This window comes from Calidris pugnax, unplaced genomic scaffold, assembly GCF_001431845.1.
Source record: "Calidris pugnax isolate Ruff unplaced genomic scaffold, ASM143184v1 scaffold123, whole genome shotgun sequence".
In the NCBI taxonomy this organism is placed as follows: Eukaryota; Metazoa; Chordata; class Aves; order Charadriiformes; family Scolopacidae; genus Calidris; species Calidris pugnax.
In genome coordinates, this window is record NW_015090876.1 from 2,541,645 (window position 1) to 2,564,803 (window position 23,159).

General features: G+C 43.9%; 1 protein-coding gene across 8 annotated transcripts in view; it reads right to left on the minus strand.

Moving 5' to 3' along the window:
- Window positions 1–23,159, minus strand: part of GPR146 (G protein-coupled receptor 146) — a 47,187-nt gene continuing 24,028 nt past the window's right edge. The window contains exons 1-3 of one of the 8 annotated variants that reach the window (XM_014946239.1): window positions 8,162–8,494; window positions 7,684–7,778; window positions 1–4,497 (exon numbers count right to left, since the gene is read on the minus strand). In XM_014946239.1, coding sequence (XP_014801725.1) covers window positions 3,449–4,453 — 1,005 coding nt within the window. In that variant the 5' untranslated portion in view covers window positions 4,454–4,497; window positions 7,684–7,778; window positions 8,162–8,494 and the 3' untranslated portion in view covers window positions 1–3,448. Of the gene's footprint in view, window positions 4,498–5,574; window positions 5,637–6,667; window positions 6,682–7,683; window positions 7,779–8,161; window positions 8,495–23,159 lie in introns of those variants that run through there. The other 7 variants (XM_014946245.1, XM_014946242.1, XM_014946247.1 and 4 more) reach the window with 7 other exon arrangements.

Genomic DNA, 23,159 nt, shown 5'->3' on the forward strand with positions numbered 1-23,159 from the left:
CAGAGCACAACATTTTTTATTAGTTCATTGATTTGCCTTAATTGGTGGTTCAGCAAGAGGGCTATAAGCCACAGAGCAACTCAAATATTAAATTTAATTTTTTGAGAAAATAACACTGTTAATAATGGCACTTAATGAGTGCTAACTCTCTAGAATACAGTATATACATACAGAAACATACAGTACACCTTACTGTTCCAAGGTTTACATTTAAACCATACACTTTGAGAAATAATTTAATAAATTCTTTGCAAATTCTTTTTTACATCAGTAGGCTGATTTTTATCTTGCATATATACAGTATTTTATTCATATTTATTTAAATGTGAAATAGATAAGCCCCTATTTACAGTCATCAGAAACCTTCAGGTACGTGAAATGGAAAGGCTCATTCTTGAGAACTTTGTATTTTAAAGATTTCTCCTTCTTTAAGTATTTTACTGCACTTGCTCATCTACTTTAAAAAAAATATAAATATTGCAAAGTTCTTGCTTTTTGGGATACTGTTTTTTAAGAGGCACCATGTGAGGGTGCTGCAATTAAGTTCAGAATGTCCTTAAGAGAACAGGAGTTGGGCAGCTCCGTGGCACACTTTCTTTGAGGCAAATAATATATTGAATTAACTCTTAAAAAAAGTTGAGCAGATGTCAGTCTTATTCATTAAATTATGAGAGTTCTTTTTCTCCATGATTGTCATCACGTTCAGTATATTATCAAGGATAGACACCAACATACTTAACTCTGCTGCAATAAAAAATATCGGGAAAAATGAAAATTGAGGGTAAATTATACAAAAACTTGTTCTTTCTCCACCTTTTAAATAGCAGCTTGTATTTTACTACAGAAATCCATTTGTAATGTTAAATGGTTGAATAAGGGTTGGGTCGTTGTGAAGGAATCAGTCTAATGAAGTGAAGGTGAGTGGGGAATGGTACCAAGTGGTACCCTGGATAGAACCAGAGGAGAAAAATAAAAATTAAATAAATAGCACAGAGAAGGCAAAAAGCCAAGAGAAAAAGATAAATGATAAAAGAGCCGTGGTCTGAACTAAGGAATTTACCATGGAGAGAAAGGAACAGAACTAAATGGGACTGTCCTGTTGGAGACAGAAAGTCAGATTCCTTGGGAGAAGGAGAAGTGAAGCAGCAAAGATGAAGTTAAAATCACGGTTCCTGCTGCTCTGCAGCCCCACTGTTCTGGCAGAGGCCCAGCCCTGGGAGCCTCCATTCCCACCAGATAAGCCAGTTCCTCCCTGCTGGAATTTTTTCCTGCATAATGGGGCGGAATTTCTTTAACAGATTTTTACCTGAGAGATTTAATGTGGTGCATTAGGAAACCTCATTTTGCCGGGATGGGAAGAGGAGCCTGGTCGGTTGCCAGTTGTAAGGAAAGATTCCCGTCTTAAGAGCTTCTGTGTGGAAGGGAGCTTGAACGCTCCAAAAGTGTAGAAATTAATAGAAAACCTCTCAAGTTAAAGGGGAAAAAACCCAAGCAACCAACCCCCTGGTTACCAAAGCAGCCGGTATCGTGTCAGCACAGAGGCACTGTAAATTAGTGGGTGAATCGGGCACAGTGATAAAGAAAAGCTTAATTTCTTAACATGGTTTTCATCAACAGGCTAAAACGATGAAATAAATTGATATAGTTTTCGGGTGCAGAAAAGGCCGTAGAAGATTTACTCTATAGGGGTTTAAGGGTTAAAAAATTCAATGAAATATGGAAAGCTATTAAAATAGTAAAGATTAACAGGGAGTCTTCCACCAGGATGTTGGTAACTTAGAGGTGCTTGTATATGACGAAGAAAAAGGGGAGATGGCTGAGATGAAATGACTTGAATAATGTCTCAGAGAAGGGAAAAGATCTAAAAAGGCTCTTCCCCACCCGCTTCCCACTTAGAACTTGAGCTGCCTCCACGCTGTCAAATTAAGACCAATTATGAGATGAGATTGTGCTGTAAGTGATGGGAAAGGTTCTATTCTGGTTTTGCTCCTTGGTTTTTTCTATACTAGAGGCTGGAAAAGCCACATTTTTTAAATAGTGCTGTGGAATTGGAGTTGTATTGTGACAGAGAAAGCAATTAACTGATTCTGCCGTGGTGCGGGGGGGGGGTGAAGGTGTCTTGCCACCCCCAGACCCGTGGGAGAGTCTCAGTTTAACTTCTCTCCTCTCTGACAGGAATAACGCAGCAGCAGCCCAGGAACAGGCAGGTTTTGGGTCGGTGTTCCCTAATTTGCTGTTAGAGGTGATTTGCTTCCTGCAGCACAAAATCTTACGGATTTCATATACTCAGTAAAATTTGGCAAAAACAGGTTGGATTTGTTCATCCCCACTGCAAAATCCAGAAACTATAATTTTGTCGTGTATTCAAGATCCCATTGGGAGGCACAAAGCCTGGGGTGCCTGTATATTATTCCCCGTTTAAAATTTTACACGTATTGCAGGATTTTGTATGGTTTCCAAACCTCCAGTGATGCCCTAGATTAAAGAGACTTTAATTCATTTGTTGCAAACATCTCTCTTGAAAATACAAAATGTTAATCATAAACATATTTATTTTTAAGATAATTACTCTTGTTACATGAACATATGTGGACCATAACACTTAGCCAGACATTCTTTACTAGTTAAATTTTGATTTAACTTTGTAAACCACTGTGTCCTTCATTTTAATACGCGGAACAAACATCTCTCAGAGAATCCCTTAGAATTAGTTAATAAATATTTCTGAATTCTTGAAATGTTTTAGGATGCAAACAAAGCACTGGAAAAATAAAACACATTTTTTGTTAATTGTTATATCTAGAAAAAAAAATAATCACTTTACCATAAACATTAAAACTTAGGTTAGTTTGTGCGAGAAAATAATTTCAGAAAACGGTAAATTAGACTTCTTTTAGAGGGGGACTCAGTGATGGAGAAAGAAATTAAATAATTTAATTTATAATTAACACTTACTACTCAGACATGTATAATCGGATAATATGATCTCTAGTAAAGATCATCTATATCGTCTTCATTGAAAAATACTATTTTCTTCATCAAGGATAGCACTGTTACTTCCCTGTACAGAAAATAAGGCAATACCTTTTTCTATACAAGATACAAGGTGCTGTGTCTTCAGCCAAGGCTCCAATAAACCCCTTAGTGATTTCTTCAGGCAGGAATATTGGCATGACGAAGGCAGAGTTTATGCTCTAAAACCAGTTCAGTGCAGTGGAAGTACTGGGTGTCACAGGTACGGCAGCGCGGAGCTGGAGGCTCACGAGATCTCAGTAATTAACTAGTCGGAAATTAAGACCGTTTGATGTCACTGTCATGGAAAGCTCGTTCCAGCCCCTGGGTTGGGACTCCCAGTAACGCCTCCGGGTGCCAGCGCCGCACCGTCCCCGTCCCAGCACGGTCACCGTCCCCGTTCTGCGGGGACAGGGCACCCCAGGGGGGTCCACCCCTACGTCATCACTTGCTGTACGACCGTGCGTTCGTGAGAGCACCCCTGATTCCCACAGTGTATCTTTTTAAGCAAACGTCGCAATTTGTTGGGAAAGTTTTTGTTGATGTATCTGTAGAGCAGGGGCATTACGAAGCTGCTCGAGAAAGCCAAGAATTTGGACAAAATCTTGGTAAAATGTAATATTCGCCTGTAATTCTCGTCTGCAATCCTTCCCTGCGCGTTAGTAAACGTGCTCACCAGGAGAATAACGTAGTAGGGTGTCCACAGGGTGAACTGTGTACAGACCGTGGCGATCAGAAGCCTGTGCACCGACGGATCCAATCGTCCCGTGTCTTGATCCAGTGGCGTCGCCTCTTTGCGTATCCGCAAAATTAACGTAAGTGCATAAAGTACAGCGATGGCTGGGACCACGTACCCGATAAAGACCATAATGGCATCCGCTGCCTCCTTGTTCTGCATCTTGGAGCACTCGATGATTTTGGTGGACACGTGGTTGCAGACGTAGAAGAGGAGAGATGAGAAACTGGTGAGCATGGCACCCCCCCAGATGAACCCGCAGACGTGCTTGGTGTTGTACACGCTCGACATGTAAGTCCTGGGCAGAGCACGCTCTATGTAGTAGTCCAGGCTGAGCAAGGTGGTAGAGTACATGGTAACCAGCGAGGAGACGTTGAATAAAATCAGCAAAGTGATATAAACTTCGTTGTTAGAGTTCCAGATGGCCCACTTGGTGTTGGCGAGGCCTAGGAGGTACACTGGGGCCAGGGCGTTGATGATGAGCCCCGCGATGGCCATGTTGACGAAGTAAACATCTGGCATGGTCATGGTGGCTTTGTTGTAGAGGTTCACCAGGACCAACAAGCCGTTGTAGCACAGCCCAACCGGGAAACAAATAATGAGGTAGAGGAGGGAGAAGATGGAGAGCACGAGGTGGAAGTCATGGCAGAGACGCTGCTCCTCGCTGTTCTCCGTGCTGCTGTTCAAGGTTTCACAGCTCCACATAGTGATTTCAGCTGTTGGTTCTTCTCTGCTGGTTACCAGCTGTTCTGGAGAGAGAGAAATAGTGAAAATATTGTTGAAATCTCATATTGTAAGTGAAATGCAATGTAGTACAAGGAAAACACTTTAAAGATAGAAATTACACACTTCACATAATCGATTGATATAAGGTCAGTGACTGAAATGCCTTTTGATCTACTTAGTCCAGAAGAAAGTCATCTGCGATGCAAAATTTCACGAGACTAGTAAATGTTCTGAAGCTTTAATTTAAATGAAATTAGTGGCGAGTTGATACAGGGCACTCAACAGAAATTAATCATAAACTGTGTATCTTTAAAATAAGTACCAATGTAGTATACATGAAGATTAGTACAGTGTTTTGTTTTTTTTTAATTCTTAAACAGTTCCTCTTATATAGCTAATAATATATAAGTGTAGTTGCTGAAGAATAGAAGGGAGTACAAATCTTAGCAGTAAGATGGAGACTAGAGTTCTGCAAGGTGTTCAATAAGCTTCTTGAGCAGGTAGTTTCTTAAGAGGCACGTCCAAGGCAGTGGGGTGGGAGGGAGTACATGGATCACTGATAACATTGACAAAGACCAGAGGAAACTGGGAAATGAGACGAAGGGGTGGGTTTTGGTTTTTTTGTAGATCAGTTTGTATTCAGACCTCCAACCTATAACCATTGAGTTCTGAAAAAAACAATGGACCTCTGTAGTCAGGGGAACCTAATATCAGGGCAGCCTGACTTTCCAAAAAGGCAAGAATTAGCTATCATTTCCTCTCAAAATAGCTCGAATTCTTTGAAGAGTGTGCTAGCACCAGCAGTCCTTGTCCGGCTTTATCTTTGCCTTATCGTCAGAAAAGAGATAACGTTTCAACTGAAACCGGTGAACTTCAAAGCAGTCGTGAGGAGCCCCTTTCCAAAATGCAGAACTAAGAGATAATCTCTGAGGTACAACTGGAAACATCCCCGTCTTTACGGGAACTGTGGTTTTTATTCCTGCCAGCCCCCTTGCTGGGACGGCGTGGACTTTCTGCCGGTGATTTCCCCCGTGTCGCGTGTGCCCCCCACACCCCGTGTGTGCTCCCGCCCCCCGGCACCCAGGCGTTCGTGCACGTACCTGCATTCCTTCCAGAGGGAGAACTGAGATTTAATCCCATCCACAACAAACGTTGTGCAACTGAAATGAATGTTACTCGACAACATGCTGTACTGCAGGAACCACGTGGGGAAATTACACGCCGTGGGGTTGGTGAGCGCACGGGGGGGCGGGGGAGTATGTGGTTGCATCTCCCCGGGACTAACCCTTTCACCCCTCAGCCACAGGGCAAAATTTGGTCCAGAATCGTGTCAACTTCCATTTTTTTTAATTTCCCCTCACATTTCTTTTGCGTGCCAGAAAGAGGCTAAAAATACAGGCGTTTTATCTGGGCAAACAAATTGTTATTCCACTGTCACGCGCTGGGTTTCCTCAGATAAGTGACTGCGGTGGCAGCAGCACAAGACACAGTTCTGTTGTTTTCAAAGTTTTCTTTCATCTTTGTGGAAAAAAAAAACCTTACTTTTTTTTGTTTCCCATCAGTTCTTTACCTGTAGTATTGCATATGTATAGAAAGTATGATAGCTTTAGCTTGTCTTTCAGCCCTCATCCTATTTTTTAAGCACCGAAAACACCCTGGGTTTTATTGTCAGGAAGCATCTGTGGTTTTAAGTTTTTAGGAAAGTTTGGGGTTGTTGGGTTTTTTTTATTTAAAAAAGCTGTTTTGCAGGGTGGAAGGCAAATAAATTACATCTCATTGAGCTGCTATGGCTCGATTGAAGTGGAGCAGCAGACTGGAACTGGGTATTGCAAATATATGCATTAGAGAGAGCGCACGCCAGGGTGAGTAAGGGCAGGCGGGGGTACAGTCACCCCGTGCCACTGGGGAGGTTTCTCCTGGAGCACGTACCTTTGATTGCTCCAGAGTGAATTACATCAGCCACAGAGTACCTGCTGGGATATTTGTGTCTCTGCTACCACACTTTACATTTTATAGAGCAGGGGGATGACTGGTTTCACAAGTATTTTTAGAAATTACCCCCCCCCCCCCCTTTTTTTTCTTTTTAATTTGCGTCCTCTAAATGCAGTTAAATAAAGCAGTTCTATTCTACTGCTAGAAATGGGAGACAATACTGCGTAACACAATGAAATCTCAGGAAATGACAAAACTTACCTCTGACAGGAGCAAAAATAGGAACCACGTGGGGAAATTACACGCCGTGGGGTTGGTGAGCGCACGGGGGGGCGGGGGGGTTACGTGGTTGCATCTCCCCGGCACTAACCCTTTCACCCCTCAGCCACAGGGCAAAATTTGGTCCAGAATCGTGTCAACTTCCATTTTTTTTAATTTCCCCTCACATTTCTTTTGCGTGCCAGAAAGAGGCTAAAAATACAGGCGTTTTATCTGGGCAAACAAATTGTTATTCCACTGTCACGCGCTGGGTTTCCTCAGATAAGTGACTGCGGTGGCAGCAGCACAAGACACAGTTCTGTTGTTTTCAAAGTTTTCTTTCATCTTTGTGGAAAAAAAAAACCTTACTTTTTTTTGTTTCCCATCAGTTCTTTACCTGTAGTATTGCATATGTATAGAAAGTATGATAGCTTTAGCTTGTCTTTCAGCCCTCATCCTATTTTTTAAGCACCAAAAACACCCTGGGTTTTATTGTCAGGAAGCATCTGTGGTTTTAAGTTTTTAGGAAAGTTTAGGGGTTGTTGGGTTTTTTTATTTAAAAAAGCTGTTTTGCAGGGTGGAAGGCAAATAAATTACATCTCATTGAGCTGCTATGGCTCGATTGAAGTGGAGCAGCAGACTGGAACTGGGTATTGCAAATATATGCATTAGAGAGAGCGCACGCCAGGGTGAGTAAGGGCAGGCGGGGGTACAGTCACCCCGTGCCACTGGGGAGGTTTCTCCTGGAGCACGTACCTTTGATTGCTCCAGAGTGAATTACATCAGCCACAGAGTACCTGCTGGGATATTTGTGTCTCTGCTACCACACTTTACATTTTATAGAGCAGGGGGATGACTGGTTTCACAAGTATTTTTAGAAATTCCCCCCCCCCCCCCTTTTTTTTCTTTTTAATTTGCGTCCTCCAAATGCAGTTAAATAAAGCAATTCTATTCTACTGCTAGAAATGGGAGACAATACTGCGTAACACAATGAAATCTCAGGAAATGACAAAACTTACCTCTGACAGGAGCAAAAATAAAATCCAAATCAGAAGTATTTCCTGAAGAGGTTTTGTTGACGATTCCTAAGCTACCCGAGGAGGTACTTTTGCCGCTAATGTAGAAATCTGGTTTTTAGGTGCCGCTCACCTGCGGCGGCGCTGCCCCGTGCGGGTGCCCTGATCAGCATTTCCTCCCAGCCCCGTCTTTTGTCATTTTTAGGGCAGTTCTAGGTATGTCCCTAGGATGTTTGGGATGCTGCAGTTTTGAGTCCGTGGATCTAAACCAACCCCTTTCCCTCTCGGACGCTGTTTCTCAGCCCCGGGATGGCTGCAGTCCCTGTTTACCCCCCCCAGCCCTCCCGGACTCTCGGCTGCTCTCACACTTTTATCAGGTTAAAAATCAGAGTCAGGAGTCAAACGGCCGGGGGTTTCTCACCGTGGCTCCCCAGCCTGCCTTTTTCCCCCCCCCAGCCCTGCTGCCCACCCTCCTTCCTACCTGTAATTGGGGTTTTTACATTCCGGGGTGCTGCCGGAGCCCCTCGCCTTGGCCGAGCCACGATTCCCGGCCACCGAGCCCACTCCCAATCCCTGGCTGGTTGCTGCTGGAGAACATGGTGCTGGGCTGCGGGGCAGCCTCTCCGCTGCCCTGCCCTCAACGGCACTTGTTTTTCCTCTCCAAGAGAGTCCCAAGTTTCTGGCTCCTCCCTTCCCCGGTCGCAGCCGCTTGGGCTGGCGCTGGGTTTCAGATTTAGGGCTGAAAAGCCCCGGGCTGGGGAGCGGGAGGGTTTGTTGTGGTGGTGTCACCTGTGCCAGGGTCCTGTGGGGACATCGGAGAGGACCATCCATTCCCCGCGAGCGCAGTCAACAGCTCGGGGTCAAGAGCACGGGGTTTATTTTTAACCTGGGAAGGGAATGTGTAGCACCCAGGTTTCATTTTTATATATGTTTATATGTTTTTCATTTTTTATATGTCCTCCAGTATTTAAAAATTTCTGTACCCAGGTGCTTGTAGGGCTTACCAGGGTGTGTAATGAGCACAGAAGGAAAGTTTCTGAGCATTTACGTTGAATTTGGGGATTGTTGTGGCGTTGTGAAAAAGCATTACAACATGACCCTTATTTTGTAATGGCTTTAGGGATTCCAGTCGGTTTCCTTTTGGGAAAAGTTGATTATTCTCAGATGATTTGCGTGTCACTCACAATTGATGGATGTGAGTGTGAATATTCTCTACCTTTAAAACTGGTCATTTCTTGAACTGTAGGTTGATTGTTTATCCCATACTGAATTCTGTGCTGGGGTTTAGATCTGTTCTGCTGTTTAGATGGAAACTGATCAGATCAATGAGCTAAAGTTATTGCCTTCAAAGGATGTTTTTAACTGATGCTGTCAACCAGAACTGAGAGCTGCCTTACTTTTTTGGAATAATTTGTCTTATATTTAGAGGCTCTGAGGTGTTATTCCATAGCAAATGAAGACTAATGAAAAGTCCCTTAATTAAAAATGAAGCAGGTGTTTATGGAATAAATCCCAGAGAAATGCTAGAAAGGCATTTGGGTTGGTTACTCTGACTGTGGTTTGTTTTTTTTCGCCAAGGTGTGTGCTTCTTTGTTTGTATTTAACAATTTGTTATGAATATTATAAAATCACTGCAACTCCCAAATGGCAGAGAATTCCTATTGGGTGCATAGTCCAGGGATGGGAATTCGTGTGTGCTGTGGATAACTGCGTGGTAGAAAGCGTGGCATCGAGTCTGTGCTGCCTTAAAACTTTACAAGGACTTTAATCATGAAGTTCACTGAGGAAACAGCAAAGCAGGAAAGGGATGGGAGTAAAAGTACTTTCAGAATTCTGACACTTGGCCAAAGGCCAGGTGCTTTGCATGTCCTAAAAGTTGGAGGTGGTTTTATTTAGATAAAAATTTGCATGAAGCACTTATGGAGAGCCCCTTAGAACGCTACACAAAAAGAGAGGACTGCTTGGTGGCAAAGATTGTCTAAGAAAAGACGTATAAGATGAACTTTAGTGAGAAAATACGAAGTGTTGCTTTGTTGTGTTTCGGAGACTGCAGCTGCAGCCAGGCTTTTGCAGCCTTTTTCGTTCATAAAAGAGCACCAAGTGGCAGAGCAGGTCGGTTGCTGGTTCCAAACACGACCATTCTATGCTCTGATTATTTTATTTGACTTAAAAAACCTCCCAAACCTTTATCCAGCTGTAGCACCATCTCCTGCTCTGCAGATTTTTTTTCTTTTAGCCAAGAAATGATTTATCTACCTGCTTTATTACTGTCTATATGTGAAATAGCTCTTATCTAATAATCTAACCTCTCGATAGATGTTTTCACGAGCTGTAATTTCATTATAAGCCATATGAAGCCAATAAAGCTGTTGCCAAGGAGAGGAGTCTCCAACCTGGAGAGCTCAGCCACAAGTGTGGCGTCGACCAGGACTTTGTAGATGATCAGCTGCTCATCGGGGCTTGAAAGGGGCTTTTTTTTTGGAAGACACGATAAATAATACTTATGGATTAATTCTTAAAACTTTAAATAATGGAAGGTGGGTATTTCTGGGAAATAGCCGAGCTGTGATGAGTTGTACCTGATGGGGAACCTGCTCTGAGGTCTTAAGTGCGAGAGAATGAAGGTCACGCTGCTGTTACCTCCCAATCTGGGGAAAAGGACACTTTTTTAGGTTTACCACCTTGTTGGCTGGATACACAGAAAAGCAAAACTCGATCACCCAGGTTGGATGTGAGGGGGGGAAAAAATGCCACAGTGCAGGAAAGTAGGTGTCAGAATCTGCTTTCCTTATGCAGTTGCTGAGTTGCTGCTGTTTATAATATAATGATACAGCTCAGATAAAATGCTTTAGACATTACTGGAGAAGAAAATCCTGCTTGAAACTGGGTGCTGGGCTGAAGAACAGGCCCCTTCCAACCCTGTCATTTATGTCTCTGTGGTGCAACCGTTGACCAGTTTGACGGGTGGGACGTTTATAATTTATATCGGTTCCATTTTATAACGTGGTTAATTCAGGGCAATGTAATGTGAAAGGAGCCATGACCGAATTACAGGGATAATTGATGTATAAAGTAGCATTGTCTTGGATGTTTTCAGAGTGGAAATGGAAAAGCAAGAGCCAGGGAGTCTGCCAGCCTGGCTGAGGGGTGGTGGGAAGAGCAGGCTCCTGCTCCTGCTCCTTCACCCTCCTCCTTAGGCTCGGGCTTTGGTCCTCTCAGCCCATTCCCTCTGCAGTATGAACTTGCTTTAGGAGCAGCAGAACAACAATTAATAAAAAAACCCCCTTTGATGTCATCCGACTCTTGCCCACTCCTGCCCATTCTGCACGATTTGTGACGTAAGGAGTTGAATACACAAGGTGGGCGATTGCACTGAAAGATCTTTCTGATATTTATAGGGGCTTTTCCCCCCAGTGTCTACAGACACTTAAACTGTAAAACAACAAATCAGTGGGGAAAAAAATGTTTATATTTTCTTTTTTTTTTGGTGCCAAGATAATCAGATCATGGAGACAAATTTAAGTTTCTCGGCTAAGGCCTTTTTAATATTTGAGAAAAAAGATAATTACATGACAGTTCTATCGTAGATGTCTCTGTTAAGCTAATTTATTTGTTTAGATCGGGTAATCTAATAATAATCTGTTATTATAGAGGTGCAAATAATCTGTTTGCACCTCTCGGGGGACAGCAAGAGGCTGGATCTCTGCATTCCCAGCGTTCTGGAGTTGCTTGGGTCCCAGGTAGGGAATGTCCATGAGCCCAATGTCGGGCTCCTGGTCCACTTCAGTAAAGACAACTTCTCGCCAATCACAATTAATGCAAATTACCCCTATTCTAGATATTGCAGACTGAATTATCCCGGGGACAGAGCGTCAGAAACCTGCTGTTTGTTGGCTTGGCCCCGGCCGAGGGCTTGTGACAGGGGACGCTGCCGGGGTTTGGCAGCACGAAGCCATTCCCCAGGGAGGTTTTTCTGCCAGTTGCAAAGACTGACAGGAGGCACAGATGGTGGTTTTCCTGGAAACTCGAATATAATGCCACTTCCTATTAGAAACACCAGTGAAAGCTGACCCGGTGCCGGATCAACAGGACATCACGTCGCCCGGGTAGGAAACTCTTGTGAAACGGGCTGGGACTGCAGGGATTTCCAGTAAACGCAGAAATATTGACACAGTTCTTTCTCAGATAAGATTTATAAGAAGGAGCATAAAACTGCTTTGTGTTTGGAGTTCGGAGGGCGAAAATCGGCCCCCCGGTAGAGTTGCACTAAAGGCTGAAATGGCTTCAAAATTTGTCACATCCGTTGGAGACAAACAGATATCTTGCTGATAATTGTCAGCAAAAGTCTGAGACATCTTGTTCTTGACACTCCTGCAGCTTTTAGTTTCTATTGCTTGGTGAAGGAAATGCCATTTTCTTGCTGCCTCTTGGATGAACTTTCATATTTACTGATTGCATCTTATTATTATATGTATAATGTCTGAGTAAAGTATTTTACTTGAACGCTTCAGAAGGGCAAGTACAATATTAATGCTGATCCAAGGGTGGCTATTATTAGACTGGGAGATTTGGAGTAGGGGTTTTCCTTTACCAAGGGCTTGGAATTAATGAAGAGGCATTGTACAGGTATGAATGAGATCTGAGGTCATCCTGCCCCTCTGCTCTGCCCTGGGGAGGCCCCATCTGGAGCACTGGGTCCAGTTCTGGGCTCCCCAGTTCCAGAAGGACAGGGAACTGCTGGAGAGGGGACTGCAGAGGGCTACAAAGATGAGGGACCTGGAGCATCTCTCTGATGAGGAAAGGCTGAGGGACTTGGGGCTTTTTAGCCTGGAGAAGAGAAGGCTGAGGGGGGATCTGATCAACACCTATAAATACTGAAAGGGTGGGTGTCAGGAGGACGGGGCCGGTCTTTTCTCAGTGGTGCCCAGGGACAGGACAAGAGGGAATGGGCACAAACTTGAATATAAGAAGTTCCACCTAAACATGAGGAGGAACTTCTTTGCTGTGAAGGTGGCAGAGCCCTGGCAGAGGCTGCCCAGGGAGGTGGTGGAGTCTCCTTCTCTGGAGACATTCAAACCCCACCTGGACACGTTCCTGTGGGACCTGCTCTGGGTGGACCTGCTCTGGCAGGGGGTTGGGGGAGATGATCTCCAGAGGTCCCTTCCAACCCCACGTGATTCTGTGATTTGCCCATCTATTGCTTGTTGTGTGCTGTTCCCCGCTCCGCCTTAGCATTGACAGGGAGTTTTACCCCTTATTCATCAAAATTGTCTATGGCTTCTCTTATTAGGCTCCTCATTGCACCTCTGTGTATGGAATAATCCTTCCATCAAACTCCCAAATCCAGTGATGACCATTAACGCTTTCTGCTGGGATGCTTGGGTTTGGGGAAAGAAATGTGCCAAGGACTCCAGAACCTCCATCAACCAGGACTCTCTAAACCAGGGCTCTTTAACCCGTTACAAAACCATACCTGAAGTTACACCTTCCCCCGTTAGCTCACGGGGTCCAGTCCCTGATATTTTGCGAAGCTGTGGTTAGGATTTGTACAAATTCCAGGGACTACAGCCAAATAAATGACACTGAAATAAATACCAGTGCTTACTAATAGCAGTGTATCAAATCACTTGCCAGCCAGCAATTACTGGGTTGGGTTTTGTTTGTTTGTTTGGGTTGGTTTTTTTAAACAGATTTGTAAAGTTTTCTTACAGCCCTCCATCAGTGCATACATTTATAAAAATCTTGTCCAGCACAGGAAGAAAACACGACTTCTGGAGCAGGTTTTGTTACTGCAGGAGCTGAATAGAGCCTTGATTATAAATTTATTTTCTATATCTGCTTCCTCCTGTGCTAATGGGTGGAATCCTGAGGAGTAATTAGTTTGTCACAGAGCCAGTTTCTTAGTAACGATTGATAACTGGTTGTTTTTACACAGCCCACACGGACACAGGGTTCATACCAACAGTAAACTGGTTTGTGGGGAGGTCACCGGAGCCTCCGAGCCTGTCTTTGCTTAAATGAGTGTTACATGTTTGAGCTGTTTTGGAAAATATGCAGAATATTCTGATAAGCTCTTATCTGATGCTGGGCTCCTGCACACAGAAGTGGAAATGAATCATTCTGTATGTGCGGGCCACAAACAGAGACGTTCACATGAATCACATTGACCAGACGTTTGATTAACTTTTTTTTCATCGTTGCAGAGTCAGCCTGGCTTCTGGTGAAACCCAGGAGCTGCTGCTCTGCCTTCAGTGGTCTGACGTCTCATCAGATCCCTGAGGGATGTGACGCTGCCGTGAGGAATACAGGGTGCTGCCTTTTCATGCTGCTTTAGCATTTATAGGAAAAAAAAAAAAGGACATAAAGTTCAGCTGAAGGAGCCCTAAAGGGGTAGTGGGTCTTCTGCTAAGGGCAGGGGAAAACAGATTTGCAAATATCGCAATGATTGTAGTTAAAAACGCCTGTGGAGGCTCAGAAAGGCCAGCAGCTGTCCTGCTTGTTCAAAGCTGGTGCTGAAAGCAATGAGGACATTTCTGGTGCTTTGAAGTTTGCCTTTGGTTTACCTGCTTGTAGAATATAAATGAAAATGCAGCTTAATTGTGATTAATTAGTTACTGCTGTGTCTTTTAGCTGCTTTGCAATAATATTTCACAGCCTGGTTTGCCGTGTGTTTTGTTATTGTGCTATGAAGAGGAAGAGTCAAAGTATCTCGCTTGCATTGAGAACTTTTTTTGCTTGATTAAAGGCTAATTAGATTAACTTTTGATCGATTCCTCTGCTAAGCTTCTAGTTCAGTTATTTTTTTGTTCCTCTTAGCTAAGCTTATATTGCTTATATTAAAGTAAAACAACCCCCCAAGTCTCTATTTACAATCTCTCTAACATCGTGGCTCTGTTTGTAGGTCCCTCGTTAATATTTTCCAATAAATGCTCTGCTGTTGGGGATTGGTCAAACTGTTAAATAAACATGTACTACTTTAATCTCAGAAGTAATATTTCTATGAGGACACAATGTGGGGCAGCCCAGGATTATGCTTTTTCCTTTTGTTTTTTTATGGGTTGTAATATTTTATGCTTATCACTGGTTTGGTTAAGCCGTTAGGTATGGTTTGTATTTTGAAACACGGAGCAAAACCCCCCAGAACTGTGCTGATTTACATTTGATAAAATATCAGTGACAGCTGGGCATAGAGTTTAAGGTGAAATGTGCTTTCCTTTTGAAATTCAGGCCTCATAAACTTTTCCCGTGCGGGCTTTTTGCAGGAGAAAAAAGCGGAGGTTGGGAGATGGAACAGGACTCCTTCGCTCTCCGGGGAGAGGGAGGGCAATAACGTGGCTCCTCTGAGTCTGCTGCTCCCTGGGTTTTATGGAGGTGACTGTTTGGGGCTGCTCCATCGGGGGGTTCACTCTGCAGCACCCACAGCCTCGGGGGGGGGTTTGGGGTTTTATCCAGCACCCTCTTTCCGAGGCTTTTTCCCCTACACAGTTCCGCTGGGTGACCCTCACTCGGGGCTGAGCTGGGGCGATTGTGGGGCAGAGGAGACTGTTGTGCTTTGACCAAAAAGGTCCAAATTTTAACAATAGCCTCCCTTGTGGACCTTGCCCAGGTGTTTCTAGTGGCAGAGCTGTAGGAATCTGTGCTGAGCCTCAGCCCTGGCTGGGCACAGGGACGGGTCAAGCGGTGCAAAAGGCTGTTTGAGGTTTCCTGCAGTGGGTTGGTTTTTTCCTGTGCACCTTTTCTTTCCACGGGGATCCCAGAAGCCGTGGGAGTTTCCTCACATGCTTAATTTTCGGATGAATACTGTTGCTATTGGCTTGATGAATGCGCCAAATTAAATAGGGCAGTTCCCTTTCCATCCTCCTCCAAACCCAGTTCTCGCTGCTGGTTGTTCCGTGGCGTTAACACACACTCCCAAAGTTCATAATTAGAAGTAACTCTCTTAATATGAAAGTTGTATTTGAGTGGTGCAGATTTTCTGTTTACGGAATAATTTGCAGTGGTTCAAATGATGATGTGACCATGGTTTTGAGATGTGGATGTTCCTGGCACACATCTGATACGAACTGATGGACAATTCTGGCAATATTTTTTACTTACAGAAGCTAAATAAGGCAAAAATTGGTAAGTTCAGCAATGTAATGACTTTCAAAAGGCTCATCTTTTAAGCATGCTCTATGCAGTAACTTCGATTTAGGTAGAGTCAGTGCTTTGGCTGGATGACACAGATCACAAGGTTAAAGTAGTTATTTAGGAGTGTGGTTGCCAGGATATTATTTTTATGAGCTGCAGTGGTTTAGCTGAAGCATCACTGTGGCATCAGTGAATTAGTGGGTGTGCATTTGGGCCCTTGCTGCCCGCGTGCAAGTTGCCTATAAAGAATAGTTACTCATGTAAAAGGATTATCGGAGCTATTCCTCAGGAGGCTTTTGTCTCAAGCTGAAAGGATGGGACTTTCAGAGGAGCACAAACGGACCGTGATGGAGAGGTTGTGGTGTGGGCAAAGATCTCCTTGCCCAGAACGCAGCCAGTTCCTGTTTTTCAGTGCTGCTGTTGGAGTGTAGGAGGAAGATGTGATATTAATGGGATCCATTCGGGACTGTTTATTTGTGTTTTGTCTAAGTGTGAGTATTCAGCGAGTTCCTGTTTGGTCATTACATGTCTGAAAATGCTTTGGTAATTACTTGGAAAAAATGGAAATTGAACATGCAAAGCAGCTGAAGCAAGCAAGACTTATTTGCAAATGTGGGCTTAGTTGCTTTAGAACTGCCTTTTGTACAAGCACAACTCTTGGTCCCTTGCATTTTTTTAATCTGCTACGGTATTTCGGGTTGTAAGAACTTTGAGGGAAAACTTTAAAAAGGCAACCACAATGTAGGGGTGCCACAGCCCCATTAATCCCACCCTCGGCCTTTGGAACCAGCATCTCTGGGACCCCCAACCAGCTTCCCCGGAGGGTGCCCGGGCTCTGGTGACACCGGCTGCAGTGGCTGGATGTGCAATTCCTGAGGGGTGTGTGGGGCTGAGCTCTCCCAGCTCCATCTCCAGCCTGGACCTCAAAGGAGCACCCCGTTACGGGGCTTGGGGTGAACTCCTGGAGATGGGACTGGTGCATGACCTAAAGGGGGCTATGGGAGAGCTGGGGAGGGACTCTTGATCAGGGAGGGGAACGATAGGACAAAGGGGGAACAGTTTTGCACTGAAAGAAGGGAGATGGAGCTGAGCTGTGGGGAAGAACTTGTTTGGTGGGAGGGTGGTGAGAGCCTGGCCCAGGTTGGGCAGAGAAGCTGTGGCTGCCCCATCCCTGGAGGGGTTCAAGGGCAGGTTGGAGGGGGCTTGGAGCAACCTGGGCTGGTGGGAGATGTCCCTGCCCAGGGCAGGGGGTGGGAATTTGATGATCTTTAAGGTTCCTTCTGACTCTAACCATTCTGTGATTCTATTTCCATCCGGATGGGAGCGGGAATGGTGGGAAGCGGGGCTGGGAGAGGGAGTGGTGGCACCTGGCTCCATCCCAGCTCCTTCCCTGCTGACGTGACTCGGGATCCTCGTGTGGTTTTAGCGAAAATCCCTCAGACCTGCTAACCCAGCTAATTCACAGGAGCTTTCCAAAAGTGCTCGGAGCCTGTGATTCACTTCAGTAGCACGGCTTTTATTTGTTCATTTTGAAAAGACCACGATCCTGTTTCAAAAACGTGGTTCCCTGCTAAACACATAGGACAAAACCCGGCAGTTGCATACAAATGAGAGTGATAATAATGGGCAAGGCAGGAGTATTTGTGTCTTTTCTAGTTAGTAGTTTTTGTTTTGCTTTGTTTTTTTTTTAACTTGGGCTCTTTTATGTTTGACCTGTAATTTAGATGGCCAAACTGCTGAAATTCAGTGAGGTCACTGCTTGTGTGGATGTGTGTGAGAGACCTAGCCTGGTGTCTCTGGGCGTCTTTTGTCCCTGCATACTCGGGATGATTTTATTAGCTATTGTTTGAAAATGTCATTAGACATTAAATCAGTTTATTTAGCTATTGTGGGCTAATCCAAACATACAGACTATAATACACTGCTCCTGACCTTTTCCTGTCACCAGCCTTTCAGCAGCTCCTTCCTCTGCAGACCCCGGCTGGGGGGACGGAGGAAGGGCTTTAACCCTGTATTTTGTGAAGAGCACAGGACAGGCTGAAGGCACTGCAGCTCCCTCCCAGGCACAGGAGAAACAGGGGAGGGGATGTCTAAAGAAGGGAAAAAGTCCAGGACCTTACTCTCTTCCTCACTGAATGCTCAGACACAGCCTTCCCACCCTCCTGCCCTTTAAAAAAGATGCAAAGCAGCGAGATTGCACACTCAAGCCTGTGGCCAGCGAGCAGGATTTCATGGCCAGCTGACCATGAAGGGCTCCAGCTTCTACAATCTGCTTGGTTGAACTTCTCTTCTTGAAGCCTTCCAGATTTTGGTGAAAATTCTTGCACAAAAACCTTTTAAGATGAGGTTGCGCGGTTGAAAAGCTACTTGTTTTAAAGGATATAGGGAATGGAAATGGAGCTAAAACATCATTTCCTCCAGCTGTCCATATTCCTATTGCCACTTTTGATCTATGTTAATTTGAAAATATAATTTATTAATAAATCTCTACTCTAACAGGTATTTTGATAGCGTAAATCTATTGCATTTGTAGCTAATAGCAAGTTTTAAAGGCAAGAGAAAAACCCAGAGAAAGACTGCAACAAAAATGTTGACCTCGATGAATAAAAATTGAATTGTTTGTACTCTGAGAAAATGAGATAATTAGAGCTATAAAATCCTGTGCTCGGAGAATGAAAATAAACAACATACACGCTATGTGGAAATGGGCGAGAGCCATTGCACTAGGACAGAGTCCCTGAAATCTTTTCTCTGTAATAATTCTTAATAACGTGGGGATATTTTTTTAGTTAAGGGCTAAAACTGTCCTGGAGAGTTTTCCTGGAGTTTGGCAGCAGCGGGAGAGGATGTTTTACAAACATTCCACACCAGGAAAATATTTGGAACCCAGTGATGTGGTGTTTGGCCAGGACTATTATAAGCAGCATCAGATGCATTTTTTGTTGCATTGCAGCCATCTGGCAGGTAAATGATCCTGTTCTCTGTTAACAAACAGATTTCCCAGCCAGTCTACTTCGCAATCATTCCATATAACATTTCCTTTTAGATTTACTCTTCTTGTTTTGGGGAAAAAAAAGTGATTTAAGAAAAAAAGGGCATGTCAGAAGAAAGGGTTAAACCCTCAGTTGAACGCAGCCCAGTACTGAGAAGTAGTGAGAGCCCTGGGGGAGTTTGACTCCTTGTTTCTAGATTTTAGAATGAATTTTGCCTTTAAGCAGTGGCTAAAGGGTTCTCTTGGATAGGGTTAGTGTAACAGCAGCGATCGGGTCGCTCTGTAAAATTCAGTGTTTCCTCCAGACTCTGAAATCCTGCTACAAAGAGAACTTGCCTCCTGGAGCCTGACACGGAGGAGGAATAAAAGGCTGAAATAACACCACCACTAACTTGCTTTAATTAATTGTACATTTCTCTGCTGAAGCTGGAAGGGTGGAAAGTGCAGCTTTAAAGGCTACCTACCCAACCGGGGAGTGAGCCGAGGGTGCCCTTCAAAGAGAGATGCCCAAAAGAGCCACAGAAGGGAAAGCTGCTTTTGAATTCTGCCCATTCCTCTGAGTCCGGGCAGGAAAACAGCCCAGAAATGGGTATTTTCTTTTGTGTGAGTTACACAACCAGCTCCCAGCAAATCCAACTGGAGCTGGAGCAGCTACACAAAGATCCTCTGAATAACCTCTGCCGACCAGGGCTGCTCAAGGAATCCTACCTGACTTGAATATATTTTTCATTCCTGGCTATGGGAGATTCCTCCTGCTGCCTCCAAGCAAAAACCTGATGTAATTCAGGAGCCCTTTGTAGCTCTGATTGCACTGTCTGTATTTGGAGATTCAAGCCTTTGTGGTTCCTCCCGATTTACACCTTATTGCTGAAGGGGTCAGACAAATACTGCTTTCTACCACTTTTTATTTTTGGGCTTTCTCCGTATGCAATATTGCTGCCGTTAATACTAAAGAAGTAGAAAAAAAAATGGTTGAAAATGGAAACCTGATTTTTACAAGAGTGTTCAGTCTTTCCTTTAGGACCAGCTGCAGCCCTAAAACTGGTGTTTTCATGTTAATCACGCTCTGCTCTTTTTAATCTTTTGTAGTTTCCATGACCCAGCACCTGAGCCAGAGGCTGGTACTTGCTCCTGGGCAGCATCCTTAGCTTTTGTGCTGATAATATAATAGGTAAAAAAGATTGAAAGAATTTTTTGCACTTACTCTATGTGAAATTAGACCCGGAAAGGAAGGCCTTGTAATAATTCCGGAATTCTACAACATCCCCTGTGCCCAACTTCTACAAACTTTATTATTATTACCTCTGTAAGAATTAAAAGTCAGTTGATGTAGTGCTGAGCAGCAAATATTGTCAGACAATGTCTAATGGAAATTTCCAAGAGCCAATATTTAACGTCTTGAAATGAGAAGCATCCAGGATAATTTTTGAAATCACTCAAATTCAGTATATATTACAACAAAATACAAAGGTAAATATTAAGGTATTTTCATCAGATGGCTTTAAATTAATCTTTGGATTTCCTTTTAGAAAAGAAAATAAGGAACCTTTGAGTAATGGAGAAACAGGGTGCTCTTCGTAGCGCTATCGCTCTAAGGTATGACACTGAGAGAAAAATTACTTGGAAATAATTCCATTTCCATGTTTAAAGCTCTGGTTATTTGAGTCCAGAATGCTTTTAAATTATCTGCTGTAGGCCTTGATACTGCAAATTAACTTTGGGAAGGTAGATGCACGTACAGAGGCAGAACAAAACCCCACTGAAATTAATAGGTCTAGTGTGGCCCGGGGTTCTGTCTCGTAGGGCTGTTTGTGGTGCTGTTTCCAATGATGATTTTTTTCCATATATGACAGCTGAGAAGTACCAAACTTCAAACTATCTGACAAAGGAGCTTTCCTTCGCTTTGTTTGGGAAGATCCCTTTGATTCTGCCTGTATTTCAAGTGTGCTGCTGCGAAATCACGGAGCGTCTCTCCGTGTAAACCCCATTCAGAGAGTATCACCAACTGACACCTGCTTAAGTCTTTAATTAAAAAGCGGCTTAATCTCTAACAATCTCTACATACATAAGCAAAAGTAGCTGTGTTTAATGTGTACTTTGAACTGCCGTTCATTTAGGAATCAAAGATTTGGAAATGAAAGGCAGAGCGTGAGGCAGGGTGATGTTTGACTGGAATCCCTTCTTGTTGGCATAACCTAGTTCTGCTGCTGCCAGCCCCTGGGGACACCTCCTCAGTAAAAATTATGTATAGAGGGGAAATCTAAAAAGAAGGCTGTCTTTAAAAAAGTATGTGTATCAACTATATATGAAACATATTTTAAATAGGCAAATATGTACGGTGGGCTGTGTGGTGGTGAATTGCTCCTCCTTGGGAGGGTCAGCAGAGGGAATACTCTGTATTTCCAGACACACGTACCCTACAGGAAGAGAGAGATTGTCTGTATTTTTCCCGACTGTGTGAATTTTGCTGGGATAATATGTCTTAAAGACTGATCTTAGTTCAGTTAGTTTTCAGTAGTGCTAGTTCATATTCTGGTTCTCAAATCTCTCAGTTTTCCTCCTCCAAAAGACCTCCCCAGTGTTCTTGAAACAAATCTACAGACAATCTTGCCTTTCCTTTTCTTTTTTTTTGGTGGCAGCTGCTGATGGTAAATGGCAGTAAATGATAACAAGATTTTAACTATCGAGGAGAAAAAGGAAGAAAAGCAGCCTCTTCAGTTTTTGGAGATTGCTAATTTCTGTTATCCCAGATCTTGTTGGTGGCATCTATACTGGTTTCCAGCGTAACACTATGTCTGAGCTCCCCTCTTGGCACAAGCCAATGTTGGAATCCAGCAGTTTTTCAATTTATGCCCTTTGTCCATCCCACCATACATCGTTGTAGAGTCTCAATCACTGTTCTCTATAAGCCTCCTGTGGGTGCAACGTGGTGGTCCTTAGGTCCACCCAAACCCTTCTCTTCTCCAGTCTGAGCAAGCCCCGTTCCCTCAGCTTCATCCCGGGGCCTGTGTTCCTGCCCCTGGCTCTCGTGGTGTCCCTCCATTCAACGTACTCTGGTTCATTGACAGCTTTCTTGTATTGGGGGGCCCAAAACTATACAGAGAAATATCAGGTTGGTCTTTACACAAAAAAAAAAGACCTTTCTGTAATTCTGTTACGTGGAATTTTTTGTATGTTTGTATCCAGCCAATGGGATCAGATGTTTTTAGTGAGACCTTAGAGGAGTCTTTTCCAGGCCAACTCTAGGTTTTGGGATAACAGCCTTTGTATTTTTACTACAGTGGCCCCTAAAAGGATGTCCATGAGCTGCATACAGATGATGGGCTTTAAAGATTGTCGTTCAGTAGCTGATACCTTGCTCAAATGTATCCTTTCTGTTTTTATACAGAGACCCTGAGATTAGTGTGGTTGAGTATATTGAAAGTAATAAAAAACAGACGCAGAAAAATTGTTGCATGTTTAAAAAAAAAATAATCATAAAATGAAAGAGGAAGTGCATCATTTATTATAACACCATGTAGACTAATGAAAAACATACTGCAGGCTGGAAATTTGTTAAGAGCTGAACTCAAAAAGTTTCCATTCCCAAAAATGCCTTGGGGCCTCCGGCTCCGAGCTGAGCTTGTGGCTGAAGAGGCCCGATGGTAAACTGACATGAAAAATAACTGTGCCATAAACATTCGGCTCCTGTTTCACAATAGTTGGAAAGAAGTTTTGTAAAAAGCGTTACCTGTTGATACTGACTGTACTTTATCAAAGCAGAAGGGAGGTGGTGCATTTCTGACTGGAATATGAAATTGGGAATGAAGCACTGGGGAGATGGGCACTGGGCACAAAAAACGTTCCCTTCATGGTCCAGAGGAGAAGGTGAAAAAGATGAAGTGACTTGCTGAGAGCAGCAGAGCAGCGCTCGGTACTGGCAGAGCTGCTGTTAGCACTAAGTAATTCCTGGCTTCTAGTGCTTTCCTCGTTAATTAGACCAGGGTGAGGAACTGAGCTGCTCCCCACCAGGCTGAGCAGGTGCCAGCCCTCGCGCTCCAGCACGTTCTCCAGGCTGCTCCCTCCAGTATCGATGGTATTTGCACCATCAGTGCTCAGATCAACAGTGCTGGACACTTAGAGAAAACTGAGTTTTGTGCCTCTCTCCTTTGAGTCTCCTTGGCTTTCTTAAAGGTGTGTCTTCCCTGTAGAGATAGCCCAAGACTGACAGGGGGCTTAGGAGGAAGATGGGGACAAACCTTTTATCAGGACCTGTTGTGATAGGACAAGGGGTAATGGTTTTAAACTAAAAAAGGGGAGATTTAGACTGGATAGAAGGAAGAAATTTGTTATGCACAGGGTGGTGAACCCCTGGCCC